This window comes from Ambystoma mexicanum, chromosome 7p (assembly GCF_040938575.1).
Source record: "Ambystoma mexicanum isolate Mex_15411 chromosome 7p, UKY_AmexF1_1, whole genome shotgun sequence".
Lineage (NCBI taxonomy): Eukaryota > Metazoa > Chordata > Amphibia > Caudata > Ambystomatidae > Ambystoma > Ambystoma mexicanum.
In genome coordinates this window covers 525,409,289-525,425,713 of record NC_090939.1, presented here as the reverse complement: position 1 = coordinate 525,425,713, position 16,425 = coordinate 525,409,289, and the positions used below count along the sequence as shown (strand labels likewise).

The 16,425-nt window shown below is 45.0% G+C and overlaps 1 protein-coding gene across 1 annotated transcript in view; it reads left to right on the top strand.

Moving 5' to 3' along the window:
* The window catches only part of CYBB (cytochrome b-245 beta chain), a 370,087-nt gene that overhangs the window by 273,513 nt on the left and 80,149 nt on the right, over nucleotides 1-16,425 (top strand). Inside the window, exon 11 of the mRNA XM_069636562.1 lies at nucleotides 2,336-2,482. Coding sequence (XP_069492663.1) covers nucleotides 2,336-2,482 — 147 coding nt within the window. The remainder of the gene's footprint in view (nucleotides 1-2,335; nucleotides 2,483-16,425) is intronic.

Genomic DNA, 16,425 nt, shown 5'->3' with positions numbered 1-16,425 from the left:
AAGAAAAAAGGAGTTCCTTGACTCATCTCTTCTGCATAATGGCTTCTGTTTCTCCTGCCTCCAGCCCTTCTTCTGCCTCCTCGTCTTCTTGCGAGCTCCACCGCCAAACAACAGCATGTAGTGCTTAAACCCTGTCTTATTTATACTATCTGGGCTTCCACTGTTAATGCCTACATCAGCCAACAGCTGTCTAAATAAAGGGGAGGGGGGAGGTCTTGCTCCGTAGCCGTGGTAGCTGTGGTATCAGCGAACGGCATCTAGCTTGTGTCAACCAAGCAAGCTCTGCTTAAGCCATCCAGCAATTTAAAGTTTGACAAACAAATAGTATCAGTGAACAGCATCTAGTTTATTTCAACTAAGCAAGGTCGGCATAGCTCATGCATCAACCTAAGGTTCCTCGACAACTTAAAATTGTTAAGGAAAGGGTTCTGTAGTTTTTCTGTGGTCATGTAGTTCTTTTCACATTGCCATCTCTTGTTTACTATTTATCAGAACACTTGGCGCTCATCCCAGAAAAGCCTGTACAGCAGTGAACAGGCGTATTTACAAAGGAGGACTACAGCATTATAACTTTAAGGTCTCGGGCACTAGGGCCAGACTATTGAAAAAAAACAAAACACAAATGCAATGTATTCCAACATTTCTAAGGCAATGCTTGCAGCTCGCGTTTACTAAATATGAAAGCATTTGCATTGTGGCTGGGTCTATGGCTCAAATATGCTGCTTTAATCATGGCCAAAACATGGTTAGACATGAAATTACATATCACTGTATGATCCCTCAAAGTATAGACCAATCACCAGTCTGGCGTTCATAGTTAAAATCACTCAGGTGACAGTAACCAAATAACTTCCCTTAAATATTACTCAACAATGACTACTATGCAACTAGCAGTCGGTTTTCAGACAGAATGTAGCACAGAAACATCAACCATACAGTTTACTGAGATTATGGACACAGGAGATGCCTGCATGTTGGACCATTTAGATCACTCTCTGGCATTTAATACATTTAGCTTAGAACAGGTCTGACAAACCTGCAGTTCAGGAAAGGGGAATGCCTAAGAGATCTCGTTTTTCGTGTGGTGGTGATGAAAGAAAAGATACAATATCTATGGTAGATGGTGGGTTTTGTTTGAAAGAGAATATGTGCCTTAATTAGCTAATACAATCTTTAGAATTAGAGTTGGTCATTTATCAAATACTGGGGATGTATTACAGTGAAATGTTCCGAAGGAAAACCAGAGCAAGGCTATGATGTCAATCAGAATCCCGAAGTGGAGAACATCGTGTAGATGAAAGCTACCCCTCTTATATGTTGTTTATGGCCTTCATCTGTCCTTTTCATATGGCCCACACTGCACTTTCTGCTACAGCACTGCAGGGAGTGGATATTGGAGTCATGTGGGGGAGACATGCAATGGGTTGATGCAGTTGTGGTGCTGGCTTTCAGTGCTTCCCACAGGTAGCTGAAGATTCGAGGGATAATTGGACATGCCATATGCCTACGCCGAAACATTGGAACAGTTGATTTAGAATTCCATAATCCTCTCCTTTAAGGACATGTCACATTCAAAAGGAAATAGTTGCAGATGATGTCCCATGGGAGTCATAAACGGCATACCCTTAACATCATGGTGCTGTCGGATGTGCCCTTCTAGTTTATGGATTAACAGTTATCAGAAAGTTACTGAGTCCACATTTGCAAAATTCGAATATAATCACAGCATTTTTTTAAAATGATATCTGTCGAAATGATTTCCTAAATGGTACAGGAGGAGAGCTATTATTTTATTGAACATCGTTCAGCCTGCGACTGGACATTTAAATTGGGCTGATGGTGCAGTCATCAGCTTCATTCACCTACCTTCAGAAAGAAGGCAAGTGATAGTCAAAGAAGTGTAGGATCTGGAAACTAAGATGTACAATGACGGTAATACTCATGCTGATAAGGTTGAAAAGGATTTTCATTGCCACTGGATTTGCTGATCTGGCCGTAAACATAAGCAGTGTCTGTATGTTGTGAAGTGTAACTATATGCAGAGCGATATGTGGCGTTTCAATAGCAACAGTCAAGATATTTGATATTGCTATAAATTGTATCTCAGAGATGAGTTCTGTGTTGTAAAAATACAGAACTAGGACGCAATCAGTACATCAGTCTCAATGAATAAAGCGATGAGAGATAGAAGATATTTGAAAGCATTGAGGACAATATATACTGCTTCTTAGCGCTTTGGTACACATACAGAAAAGGCTTTGTGCTAAATGGATGGTGACAAACCTACAAACGATTCAGCATTTGTTGTGACTCTTAATTTGTGATTTTCTTTCAGATATATTTCTACTGGCTGTGTAGGGAAACCAGTGCCTTTGAATGGTTTGCAGATTTACTGCAGTCACTGGAGACTCAAATGCAAGAGAAAAACAATGCTGATTTCCTCACCTACAACATCTATCTTACTGGTTGGGATGAAAGTCAGGTAAGCACAAATTGACTACTGGCCATCGTTTCCCCCATCCCACAAGTAGTGCAAATATTCATCAGCATGTGTGTGATGGTTGGATCAATGCATAAGGGTTGGCACTGTCTTTACATTAACATTAATGTTTTTAGGTCAATTATGCTAGTACCATATAGAACAGGTGAGACAATGTTAGATTTTAATGAACTTCCATTATGTTTAATACCAAATTCTGTAGAAAGCCGATTAAGACCGACCAAATAAAATTATTGGTCGGTCTTAATCGGCTTTCTACAGAATTTGGTATTAAACATAATGGAAGTTCATTAAAATCTAACATTGTCTCACCTGTTCTATATGGTACTAGCATAATTGACCTTAAAACATTTCACCTAAAACATTTCATTTAATATCTAATTTTATTGACCTTTTGTCAGTCAAATGTAATTAAATACAAAATACATATATGGGGTGGGTAAGGGTATAGATTTGGTTGAGGGGAAGTCGTGTGGGTTGCAGGGGTCTCCCCCCACCTTTTAGACTGAAACAAAAAGTCAAATAAATGTGACCAAATGTGATTAGGTAAAATGTTTTAGGTCCAATGGACCCAACCCATTCTATATAGACTGCAACTGTTCAATAGCATTCACTCTGGTTCGTAAGAGTATTATTTTCTAATCGATATGAACCACTGTGATGTTAATTGAATTGGGTGATCTATACTTTCCATATATTAGCTTGTCTGCATCGATGGCTCTCTAGTTCAGTTTGAGATGTCGCCTCCATAGGCAAGGCAGGTTTTGGCCGGCCTACAACTTTTTCAAGTATTAACTAAACAGCAGTAAACTTTCTCAGTCATTTTTTTGGGCAACTATTTCATCCTCTTTGGTGCCGATGGGGTCAGGAGGGGGCAAGTTATGGGGGTGACCACAAAAGTGTGCTTTTCCATTCAAATACCGAGCGAGAACATTTCTGCTCCCACTGAACACTAACTATTGGAATAAAATATAAAAAGAGGAGGGCACATCACGTTCACATTCAGTGATTACATTTTAGGGATTTGGTGCCATTTTGTATTGCAAGATCTGGGGCAGTGCACCTAATGTATACTGCACATGAGCAAATATTTTCCACAGAAAGATTTTGCAAGTCATGTCGCTACAACATATCTGCATGACTGGTTGCCAGGAGCATAAAAACCATCCAGGACCAAACTCACTCGGATGGCAGATCTACTTACCTTGATGGCTGCTGCATCTGCGTTGTAGAGCCGTTGGAAGACATTGGGCAGGCAGGAGGAGGCATATCTCAAGGATGGCAGCAGCCATCAGGATTTGATGGACAATGAGGAGATCCTGAAACTGAAGGAACACTGCGCACAGCATTCTTAGATAGTGCAGTTTGCATGCATGTTTGGTGTCATAGGTTGCTTGCCAAAGTGACGGGCAAGGGCAGATGTGAATATCCCAGCAGGGGCTTGGGGTCTAATTGCAGTGAGCCCAAGGCACATTTGCAAGTCGACTCTTCCCCCGGGATTCCAACCATGGGATTCTATGAGTAACTCCCACAGTCTACAAGAAACCTCCATCGGTTCAGTTGTCGCTATGCAGCTGCCTGATTTGCATTGAAGCCAGCAAGCCTTTCGTTGTTTCTCACCTTTCACTCCTGTCTAGGAGTTTCTAATCTCTTGTCTTGTGCCTCCTGGGAGGGGCAGGGTCCTGGCTCTGGCTCCAGGCTTTTTATTACACCAGAGTATCACCTTACCTTCTCTTGCACACCATTATATTCTCGATCATCTACCGTGCTGGTATTCCCTCCTACCCACTCTTTTCCTGAATTCGTCTCAGCAAGTCTTGGCTTTAAGAACGTCCAATTCTCCCTCATTTCCTCAGCTGTCAGCACTACATCACAGTCTAGCTGCTCGTTAAAATGACTTCATAAGGACCCCGACAGATCTTTTGACATAATGTACTCATGACTACACATGGACTCATCTTGGCTGTCATGGGGTCTCAGACAGGGCATGATTTCCTTACTGTCTTGTACAGTCTTTTGAAAACAGCAGTGCCCCAATGGTTTCTCCAGGAAGAGCGGCGCAGTGCCACTAAAAAGCTCCTCCCATGTTTGGAATCCAAGAGGTGGTACCACTGATATCACCTACAGAAGCGGTTCTGCCGTGCTCTACTCGGGAGTGTTACTGTGCCCTTGTCTAGCTCCTGTTCATAGGGCATTGCACAACATGCACAACATGGGAGCCCAGTGCGGCATGAAATTATTGAAACTGCCATCTGCTGATATGCATAAAGGTGTGTTATGCCATCAGTGATGTCATTAATGGTGCTATGTGTGATGCCATCTCTGATGACACCTTTGAGGCCATGATTGTTTCATGTTAGGGGATTTAAGACTGCATACCTACCTTAACACAATCCCAAATTATTGACATATTGAGTCTTTTTGTAAACTTTACACTCATCACCATTCTTCAATTCAGCCCTTTGCCCTATAATTCCATCGGAGACAACTTGACCAGCCAGTGCCTTGAAACACTTGTTTATAGGCACGTTATAAATGCCATATCATATCATATCATTCACTATGGTGATACTATATGCTTGTAACCAACAATCATTATAAAAGTACGCAGCATGAGAGCCAAGAGTGATAGGGAATGGCTAAAGCTCTCTGCAATACGAACTTGGAGGGAGATCAATACAAAAGCATCCCCTTATTTAACCTATGTTGTGTTACCAAGTTTTATCACTGCCAGGCCAGGTCTTCTGAATTAAATATGCAGGATAGAGGAAGGTTTCATGACTCTTGTAAACTAAAAGTGGCTTCGACAAATCCCACTGTGGTTGGCAGGGAGTTGCACACTGAGAGACTAGGTTAGTCTATGCATTTTGGTCTTGTTATGGGAACAACAAAAAGGAGAGAAGAGCTTGAACTCAAGGACCATTCAGGGGTATATTTTGAAATCTTCACTGCATGCAACTAGGTCCTAAACTATACAACGTTTGATGTGCTTTGCAATCAGATGTAAACTTAAATCTGCTGTCGAAAAGCAGCCAATGAATAGTCAAATGTGCTGAATATGGCTGTCACGCCCTGCACGGAGGGTGGACACAGCCTTTAATGCCCCGCCAGCTTGAGCTAAGGAAGGCCGAAGCAAAGTGAGAGGCACCCCGTGGCCCCCGATATAAAATAAAGGGGAAAAAAGCATCAGCTGGAGAAGGGCTTCGCGTGGCTGGGACAGCAGGCGGGGATTGTGGATTCTTGCCAGCTGTTCTAGCCACCTGATTGGCTGAGCGCCCTTCCCCGGGTGCGAATGCATGTGTTTGAAACATCCTAATCTCCAACAACTAACCTGTGTATTGTAATTTCTGAAATTAGTTCAACATCAACCTTGGTAAGCCAATGTAAATACTATTAAAATAAACCAAAATGAACAGCACTAGAAATATGGCAGCTTTCTCGGAAATCAAGACAGGAAACTAGTCTTTGCAGAACACTCAGGATGAAAAAATCAGGACTAAGAATTGCACCAACCTGGGGCTGCAGGGGTAAATCTGTATCCATGAAAACTCCCAGGTTCCTGAAGAGACCGTCTGGTGGAAGGCAAGTTCTACTTAGGGGTTGGTTGGGGGAAAAAATATTCAATGATCATTAACAATCCAGTTTACCAATGACTATTACTCAGTCTTTGCTGGATTCGTCTTAAGAATGTCTCAATTTTTATAGACAGTGTTTGCAGATGGACATTTTTAGCTCACGCATTATGGCCAATCTGAAATCATTTTGCATTGCTGTTCCTGCAGTATGAGCACCTGGACTATAAATACTGGGAAATGCACATGGAACACAAAGAGATAAGAAGGAATATCCAATTTGAATAACTATTGCATAAGATTAGCCCAGAGCTAAATATTTAATTACACACACAAATCACTTTATGTTTTGGTTGATTTGAGTTTGAATGTCTCAAACTTAAGTTGAGAAACATTTTTCAAACAGAAGATGCACGAGGGAAGGCTGTTTACCAACCCTCACAGGTCCTTAAAGCATACCCAACCTCCCTACATTGGCAGTTCCTTGCAGAGCAGTGGGGCCTGCTTGATGACTAGTTCTGGATGAACCTATTTAAAATGGACATGAATAGGAGATTAATCTTTTACAGAGGATTCAATCCTACTGAAAAAACGGTCCAGATTGTTAGGCGCTGGCAAATCCTAGACACACATTCCTTATTGTTATGCACTCCATGCAATGATTCGTTGTCCAATCCAGAAAGGTCGAGTTTATGATAATACCAGTTCATTCATTAGATTCATTCAGCCAATCAGAACCCTCTTGGGTGATTCATTGAGTTTGTCAAAGTTTGTGCAGCCAATCAGAGGCCACACATCCCTTAAAGGATGTTTGCCCCCCTAAACGAGGCCCATCTCAGATCCTCTTCCTTTGTGGATTTTTGCTAAGCTCTGAGGAAATATGTTACACGTGGCAGACTAAAACTTGAAAGGTGGTTGATACTTTGCAGAGTTTTGAGAAGTTCATGATATGTTTATTTTTAATGTGTTTTTGAAGCCATTTTCTGTTCCCCTTTTTCTAAGTGTTTGTTCAGTGTGTGTTGGTGCCTTTTATAAATTCCCTCTAAAAAAAAGATAACTATAAAAATGAGAATGAAAAAGGTTTGCCTTGTCATCTAATACCTGTCCCCTTTTGTGCCCCTTTATAAACGTTTTTTGCCCCAAAACACAAGAAACACAAACATCCATTCCCTTTTTGTGTTGTCTTCACTGTTTTATTATATTGTATTTCAATGCAATAATATTTTTCAAATTGTTGGGCCCCCTGCCCCTGATTGCAGCGCTTTTCTCCCCCTGACCCTTTGTTGCTTCGTTGTGCATTTTCCCTCCCTCCTGGCCACCCCCCCACCCCTGATTAGCTGTCTCCTCGTGTTCCTCCTGGTGCAGGCTACAGCAACTCTCCCCCGTCGCCACTTTGAAGTTGGCGTCCTGGGTGAGTGCCTCCTCATTGTGACCCTCCTGGGCCTTGTTGCGCCATAATATTTTTCAAATTGTTGGGCCCCCTGCCCCTGATTACAGCGCTTTTCTCCCCCTGAACCTTTGTTGCTTCATTGTGCATTTTGCCTCCCTACCGCTCACCCCCTCCCCTGATTGGTTAATTCTCAGGTCTTTACTCACGTTCCTAGGGCAGCCCTCTGCCAGCCAGCCCCTGCAGCGAAGGGCCCCCAGGCTAAGGGCGGCTCCCTTTAGGCGGCTCCAGATTGTGTCTGCAGGTGTCCGCAGGGGACGCCAGTTGCCAGTCATCACCCTGGTCAACAATGCAGGCCTCCCTGCTTACCCCCTCCACTTATCAGACTCACAAACATAGGTGTGTTGTTTCTCCTGTCTAGTTAAAATTGCATCACTTCAATATATAAAATTGCACTGTGAAACCTAGGTCTTTCTCCCTCTATTCAGGATTCTCAAGTTAGGTGTGCCTTCCCTCCTATCTTAAATTGTGCATTTTGTAAGCTCTTTAATTCCTGAGTGTCGTCATCTTATCCTAGTGCTCAACTTGCTTGCCTCTCACTGTCTTGTCTGCCTATTTGAGTGTCCTTCTCTAGCATCTCCTCCTCCCCTTTCCACCTCTCTCCTCTCCCACCTACTCTATGGTGCTCTCTGTCTCTCCTATCTTTTCTAACTGCTTCTCTATTGACTATGCTGCTCTCCTCACTAAATCTAGCAGGAAGTTTAAAAAGGACGTCCTGGTCTCCAACCCAGGCCTCCCTATCCCTGACACCTACACCAGTGCCTCCTCCAAGAAAACTCTCACCGACATCCTCCTTGTCTTTCCTCCGCCAGACCTATGGACCCTTCATATGGTCACTGTGCTCTCTCCTTTCTCCTCTTCTCCCATTAATGGTGGCACCCGTTGGGACGCCCTCCTGGCCTCCTTCTATTCCTCCAAGGTCATCATTAATGTTTACTCCAATGGGACCGTCTTGGTCCAAGGTCCTCAGGCCAACGTTCACCTTTTTGATAGACTGTTCCCACACCTCATCAATTTCCTTTCTTCTCCTGCTGTCCCCTCTCCTGCTGTACCCTCTCCCCTTTCCGTAGCTACCTCGCCTTCCCCCTCTGCCTTCTCCTTGGCTACCTTGCCTTTTCCTTCCCTCTCTGCCCCCTCTCGGGCTCCTTCTACACCTCTGAAGGGCGAACCTCTGATCTGTACCCCTCCCTGGAAGTCCTTCAAGGATTTTAACCTTCTCCATATTGCCACTCTAAACTCTCGCTCTGCTGTCAAACACTCCTCTGATATCTGCCGCCTTCTGGAAGAACTTGACCTTGATGTCCTCGGTCTCACGGCCAGCTCTGTCACTAGCTTTGACACGCATCTACCTGACGGCTATAAGATCCTCTCTGTGGCCAGGCCCAACCACTCTGGAGGGGGTGTAGCCCTGATCTTCCCTGAGTGGATTCCTGCCTCTGTCACTCCTATGCAGGCCTACTCCTCTTTTGAATGCCTCGTCTGCATGCTCTCTCTCTCCCCTAGACATTCTCTTACTGTGGCTACTATCTATCGGCCACCTGGTCAGATCTCCTCCTTCCTCTCTGAGTAGGTGGTCCTCTCCTCCTCACTCCTGGTCTCAACCTCTCAACTCCTCCTTCTTGGAGACTTTAACATCCACCTGGATGCCGCCTGTCCTCTCTCTGGACTCTTTCACGACCACTGAGACTCTCACTCACTATTCTCCCCTCTGGCCCAACTCACTCTGCAGGGCACACTCTGGATGTTCTGATCTCCTCAGACCTTCCCCTTTCTCTCCCTCTCTCCACTCCTCTCTCCTGGAGTGATCATTTTCTCCTCCTCCCTCTCCTCCCACCTCACCCTCCCTACCCCTCAGGCCAAGCCACTTCCATCATTGCCACCCACCTTCTCTGTCATCTGACCCATGAAGTGCGTGTTAGTTGAGGCTTTCGCCGCCACCTTCTTCCCCCTCTTCCCCCTTTGTTTGCTCTCACCCTGACACAGCCCTCTGCACGCTCCACTCTGCTATATCTGATACTCTTGATATCCTTGCCCCTGTCATGAGAATCCGCCTGAAGCCCAAGGCCAAGTGCAACTTCTGGTATGACTCAGACCTTGACAATCTAAAACGCAAGTACAAGGTGGCCGAGAGGAAATGGCATGCTTCATGTAAATCCTCTGACAAACTGGCCTGCCGCCTGCTCCAAAAGCAATACTGGCTCTCTGGCCTAACCAAGAAGAGAGCTCATATCCAAGCCTGCATCTAGGGGGGATCTAACAACTTGAGTGAACTCTTTAAATTCTGCAAGGAACTGGCCAATCCTGATGCAGTCTCTACCTCTCCTGTCCCTTCCCAGGCCCTCTGCATGGCACTGGCTTCTCACTTCATCTCTAAAACTCAGGACATTCTGTCCTCACTCTCCTCCCATACCATCCCTCCCCCTACTCCCTGCTCTTTCTCTGGCCCTTCTGCAGCCACCTCTCCTTCCTCCTTCTCTGCCTTTCCCCAGTTCTCTGCAGATGAGTTTTCTAGACAAGTCCGATCTATGAAAGTCTCGTCAAAACAGGTTCACCCCTGTTCCTCCAAAACTATCAAGGGCACATCGACTCCCTGGCACCTGCCCTGGCTGATTTCTACAATCACTCCTTCACCACTGGAGTCTTCCCATCCCCCCTGAAGCACTCCCTTGTGTACCATCTTCTTAAGAAACCATCTGCCGACCCCTCCTGCCTGGCCAACTATTGCCCAATCTCCATCACTCCTTTCCTGGGCAAGCTTCTGGAGAAACTGGCCACCTGAAACTGGCCATCTCCCAGCTTAATCTCCACACTGAATATGTTGGTTGTATTCATGACCATCAGTTTGGCTTCAGAGCTGCCAGAAGCATGGAAACTCCTCTTCTGAACATCCCGGCAGACCTGCTCTCCAACCTTGATGCTAACACCCCTTGCGTCCTCATCCTGCTTGATCTCTCTTCTGCCTTTGACACTGTCAACCATGCCATCCTGCTCAACCGTCTCTGTGATAACCTGGGTATCACTGGTCTGGCGTGGCTGACTTCTTTCCTCTCTGACCGACCCTCCCAAGTCCAACTTGGGTCCTTCCTCTCTGCTATCTTTTTCTCTACCTACGGTGTCCCCCAGGGGTCAAAGCTCTCTCCTTGGCTGTTAAACCAACACCTGGCACTCCTTGCCCACCGCATCGCCGCTCTCTGCCCCAACTTTCAGTGCTATGCGGATGACACCCACCTCATTTTCAGGTTACCCTCAGCCTCCTCCTCTCCTTCCCTCATCTCTGACTGTTTGTCTGCTATCCAGGAGTGGTCTGCCGCCAATGACCACTTCCTTAATGCCAGTAAGACTGAGATTCTCCTCATTGGCACACCTGTTCCCTCCTTTCCTGTAGCTCTCTGGCCGGCCTCTCGTGGCCCTCTTCCTGCTCCCACCTACAAGGCTAAAAACCTTGGGGTCATCTTCGACTCCACACTCTCCTTCTCCGCTCACATCTCTGATGTCTCTAAGAAGTCACACTACCAGCTGCACCTCCTCAGAGGTATTCTTCCTTTCCTGTCCTTCAATGTCAATGTCTCCAGAGCTCTGGTTCTCTCTAGGCTGGACTTTTGCAACAGCCCCTTTCTAAATCTGCCTGCTTCTACTCTCCGCCTTCTGCAACTTATCCAGAACAGGACTGCAAGACTTGTCCTGGCCTCAAGCCCAGGAATCGTATCTCTCCAGGACTGAAATCTATGCACTGGCTCGCAGTGGCTGTGAGGATTAAGTTCAAAACCCTCTGAATCGTCCACAAGGCCTTCCTGAGACTGAGGCCTCAATACCTTCAACTCTCTCTCCCTAAATATCTTCCTTATCGAGCTCTCTGCTCATCCGCCTCCAACTCTCTCAGGGTCAGTCGCTTCTCCAAGCAACGAGTTGGTGGTAGATCTCTTTCTTCCGCTGGTGCCTCCCTCTGGAACAGCCTCCCTTAAACTTGAGGAGAACCATCTCTGGTACCGGAAACAACTTAAAAGCTTTCTCTTTGCTTCTGCTTTTTCTCCTCCTCTGCTCTCCTGACCTCCTGGCTTTAACCGGAACTGCACTGGCTAACTGGACACCCTCTGATCTTGGGCCCAGGTCCCTCCCCCACCAGCGTCACACACCTGCACTAGCCACCTGGCAACCCCCGCACTTGGGGACTGTTTCTGTATCCCTACAGTCCCCCTACCTTACCTTGACACCTGGTGTCTCCACTTACCCATGTAATTGCCACTTGCTGGCCTTTACTTACTTGTTTTATCTGTTCTTAATTGTTTTATCTATTCCCATGTACTGCACTGTCCCTGCCCCCTTCCCACGCACTTGCACGATCTGAATGACACCTGGCCTAGTAAGATCATTGTTTGTCCTCCCTTTGTATTCCTCCCTTGCCTCCTCGCGCCTTGAAACACTTGTGTATAGGCGCGTTATAAATGCCATATCATATCATATCGTATCATATTATAGTAGTTGTAGTAGTAAACTGTAGTTGTGATTTTAGTTGTAGGTGTAGGTTGCAGTTGTGGGTTTTGGTTGTAGTTTTAGGGTAGGATTCATAAAAGTGAAACATGCAGAGACAAGAGATAGGCTATACTCCTAAGATGTGTGTGAATGACAGACAATAGCAAAGCGAGCAGCCATAGTAAAGTAGTCCAAAATAAAAGAATGTCCAATGAATAGTCTTTAAAAAATATATATACTTTAATTAAATTCAGCAAAACAAGTTTCAGATCAGGTGAGTAATCCTGATGGGTAGAAGGCATCAAGTCAGGATTGAGATGAAGCCTGTTGTGGTTCGATGTGGTGTTCTAATGAAGCCAGTCGGTAGGTCCACCATGGTCGGTTTGATATTCAATCACAGTTCACAGTCGAAGCTACAGATGACTGCATCACTTAGTCGAGATGGAGCCTTTCTCCAGCAGGTGTTCATTACAAATGTGCCCTGGGAGTTATTAGGGAGCAGAGGCTGCCTCTGCCTTGGACCACACCTTCTTCGCAATAATGGCTAAAAACTTTGGAAAGGACACCTCTCCCACAACCTGATCCAAGTGTGTCATCTTGTAGTCCAGCAAGCAATCAAGGAAAAGGGGAAGAGACTTTCCTTATTAGGAAATTGATGTCCTAGAGCAAAGGTGTATATTATACTTTTGGCATGTACCTTAAAGAAATGTGGTCTATTTATCAGACCACCCTTTCTCAGATGGAATTACCCACATCATTTTATGTTTAATAAAAGTAAACCAACAGGGCTTCTACATCCTTGCCAGATGGTGATTTCTCACAGGGGAAGGATTGCTAATAGGTGGATTGGGGAAAGATAAAGCCTAGCAGCAGAAGGTGGTCCTTCCTGAGGGGGAGCATTAGAAGGGACCGGTACAGGAAGAGATGGCAATGAAGTAGTTTCTTCCTACCATTGACAAGTGGGTAAGACTGTGGGGGGAGAGGAGCCTAATGTCTTTGGCATGGTGGATGGCTCCTCTGGGAAGCAGGTCTAGTGGGGGCATAAGGAAAGCAACAAGGGGGGAAGTTGCACCCTGGTAATCATATTGATGATGAACCAAGTGGGCAGGTGGCACAGGACGATATAGTAGGTGCATGTGTCATCAGAGGCTATTGACCATGCATCACCAACCACCGCTACCTCCAGGAGGGAGGCCTTGGCATGTTGCAGGGGTAGGGTGCAGCAGAGAAGCGACATCAGGCACACCATGGACAAAACCCAGCACTCATTCAGTCTGCCCCATCTTCATCAGTGTCACCAGCAACACTGGTCAGTGGCAGGCCCCTTTTGCTGGTGTCACCCCATCAGGCAGTTGGGGTGCTGAATGGCCAGCAACAGAGAATGTCTTTGTAGAGGACCCTTGGGTGAGGTCATTAAGTATGAGGGGTCTACTGAGATTATTACAGACTCTCAGTTAGCTCTTGGTACCTGGACCATGTATTTGTAGGAGGCATCCTATGGGGCATATGAACCTCGACCACCCTTTCCACCTGGAGGGTGTTGTGCAGGGGAGAAGGAATGAGGAAGCCATCAAGGAGGAACTGGCCTCACAAAGTGAGGACAGTCTGCGAGAGAACTTTAGTGGGTGCTATGCTCAGTGAAAGAGCCTGAGAACCTTAAGGGGTGGCTGCACCCTGTGAAGAAAACAAAAACCGAAGAGGTGTGTGTGCCCTGTGAAAATACCTAAAATCCTTTAAGGGCATCTGTGCCCTGTGAAAAAATCAACCTGAGAACCTTAGCGGGTGAATGTGCCCTGTGACAAAACATGAACAATGTTGACAAGTGTGAATGGTATTTAAAGCCTATATGCAATATGTTAATTGTAGCGGAATGTGAGAGATAATAACTGGTCAGTCTCAATCACGAATACATCTATTCCTTTCCAATCCCCACACACTATGAGACAACGGCACAGTGGTTGACATGTACTGTGTAACAAGTTATTATCATCATCATCTGAGCTGGTGTGCTGGCTCTGGCTAGATGCCATTCCTTAGTCTTCCTCAATGAAGTCACGCTGTTCATTTTTATAAATGCCAATTGATCAAGATACAGTCTTACAGGAGGCAGCCTAGCAATTGTATAGTATTGCATGCACGTGCTGATGGCCCGATGGGCCACTTGCTTTACTAATAATGTAGCAGGTCACAGCCCTTGCCTAGGATGAAGTGTCCAGTTGATAAACCTCGAGCATCTATGCAGTTGTTGTACCACTGTCTGTTCCTGATGACCCATCTTTACTCGAGATCCCACAGCAACAGAGGAGGGTGTTCCACATGTTGTCCTGCTCTATCAGCTTTAAACATGTGTCATTGATGTATTAACCATTGATGCTGCTGTCATCCATGAACTTGCCATGCCCAGTTTGCAAAAATAGGGCTGGTTACTGCTCTTCATGCTGCCTGCGTTCTTTCGCCAATTGAAGCTACAAGTGCTGTAGCAAATGTTCAATGCTGATCTGCACAGTGTCTCCTACTTGTGATGCTTGCTGCAAGATCTCCTCCCCCGAGGCATGCAGATGAAAAGTGGGTACTTTTACTTTGAAATGTGGTTTCACAAAGCAAATAAAGCAGGTACTCAATGACACCTTTAAATCCTGGCCCATGGATTACCATGAATGTTTGGAAGTGGGTCTCTCACTAGCCATACCACATTAGCATCACCTACCATGGCACAGGCCCCTCGCATAGTTGGTCAGTTGAGCTCCAACAGTTATACCAGAATGCAAGGATGTGTTCTGATAGCAACCTGCTTGGTGGCCTCCTCACAAATGTTGCAGCACAGAGCAGACATTAGACAGCAGCGCCACTGACACAGTTTTAAAAATGCCCCACCTTGAGCTCTACTATGAGTGTTTCAGTGATCTGTGATGGTATTACACTCCTCACGTAGCCTGTCCAGCATGTGCAAAGTAGAGTTTCAATGAATGACCTTATAGGTGTTAAGGTTGTTCAGTGAAATTTGTGTCACACTTGAATTTTGCACAGTTGTTATGGTGAGCACAGCTGAAATGGGAATTGGTCCTCTGAGCCACAGTAACCATTTCTTTGAAAGGCTCACTACTGCTGTTGAAGCGTGTGACTACAAGCCTCATCTCCGCTTTCCTCCCTGGAAGTAGCTGGTTATACCCAATTGGGAAAAGACCCAACACATCAGGGTGGTCATACCTTGGACTGGATATGATCTCATAATGTCCATAGTTTAGTCTCTAGCACCCTACTATGTCCATGGTCGGATCATTTGTTTGTAAACACCACGCTTAGGCTTCCAACTCCTCCTCCTATACTGGATACCAATTCTAGGTTAGAGACTACTTGCCGGAACATTAAGAACATCTCGGCCATTGCCTTCTCCACTCTTCTCTCAACCAAACTAGGTCATATCGAAGCATTTATAAAAACCCCTGACCTGGCTTCTCACTTATCATCTGCCATTAAGGATACCATTGATATCCTGGCCCCTGAAAAAACAAATATGATAAAAGTGGAAACCATTTAGAAAACATAGTGTAATGATGCAATTGTGAAAGCAAGAAAAACAAAAAGAGCATTTGAACGGGAATGGAGGAAGAATCCCTACCCAAATACTTTAGAGAAATATAACAAATTGGTACAAAATATAAACACACCATTATTGAAGCTAAAAAGAAAACCTATAATTTACGCATTGATAATGCCAAATCGAACTCTAAGGTACTGTTTAAAATTCTTAAAGAATTTGAAAGTCACTCAGCTCCCTTTTCACCTGTTTCCAAAGATTCTATATGGTGCCAATCCATTCAAGATGAATTTGTGAGAAAAAAAATTGCGGGTCATCACCAATCCATTGCTAACCAACTGGCCAGCCTAGCATCTAACAACAACCTCATTTTTTAGACAGCACTCACTTGGCCAAGCTAGCAACCCTCTCAAAATGTGTTTTTCATAGCTGTTCGGAACGTGAGGTCTTAGAAATTGTTACTAACATGAAGTCTACATCTTGTTTTGGGGACTCATGCATCCTGACATTCTGAAAAGCTCCCTAGATGTTCTGATCCTGTGGATCACAAAAATTACTAACTCATCATTTGAGTCAGGCATTGTACCTGATGTCCTGAAGGATGTCTGGACACACTTGATCCTGCAGTTCACAAGAATTTTAGGCCAATCACTAATGTTCCATATTTGTTAAAGATCTTGGACAGAGTGGCTATACTTGCAGCTCTAGAAGTTCATAGAAGAAAATAATCTCTTAAATTTTTACCAATCTGGTTTCAGATCCCAACATGGAACAGAGACAGCTCTTTTGGATCTTAAATCTAACATTGTGGGAATCATAGAAAGAAGTCATCCAGCCTTACTCTTACTATTAGATCTCTCGGCAGCATTTGATATCATTGATCACAATATATTACAAA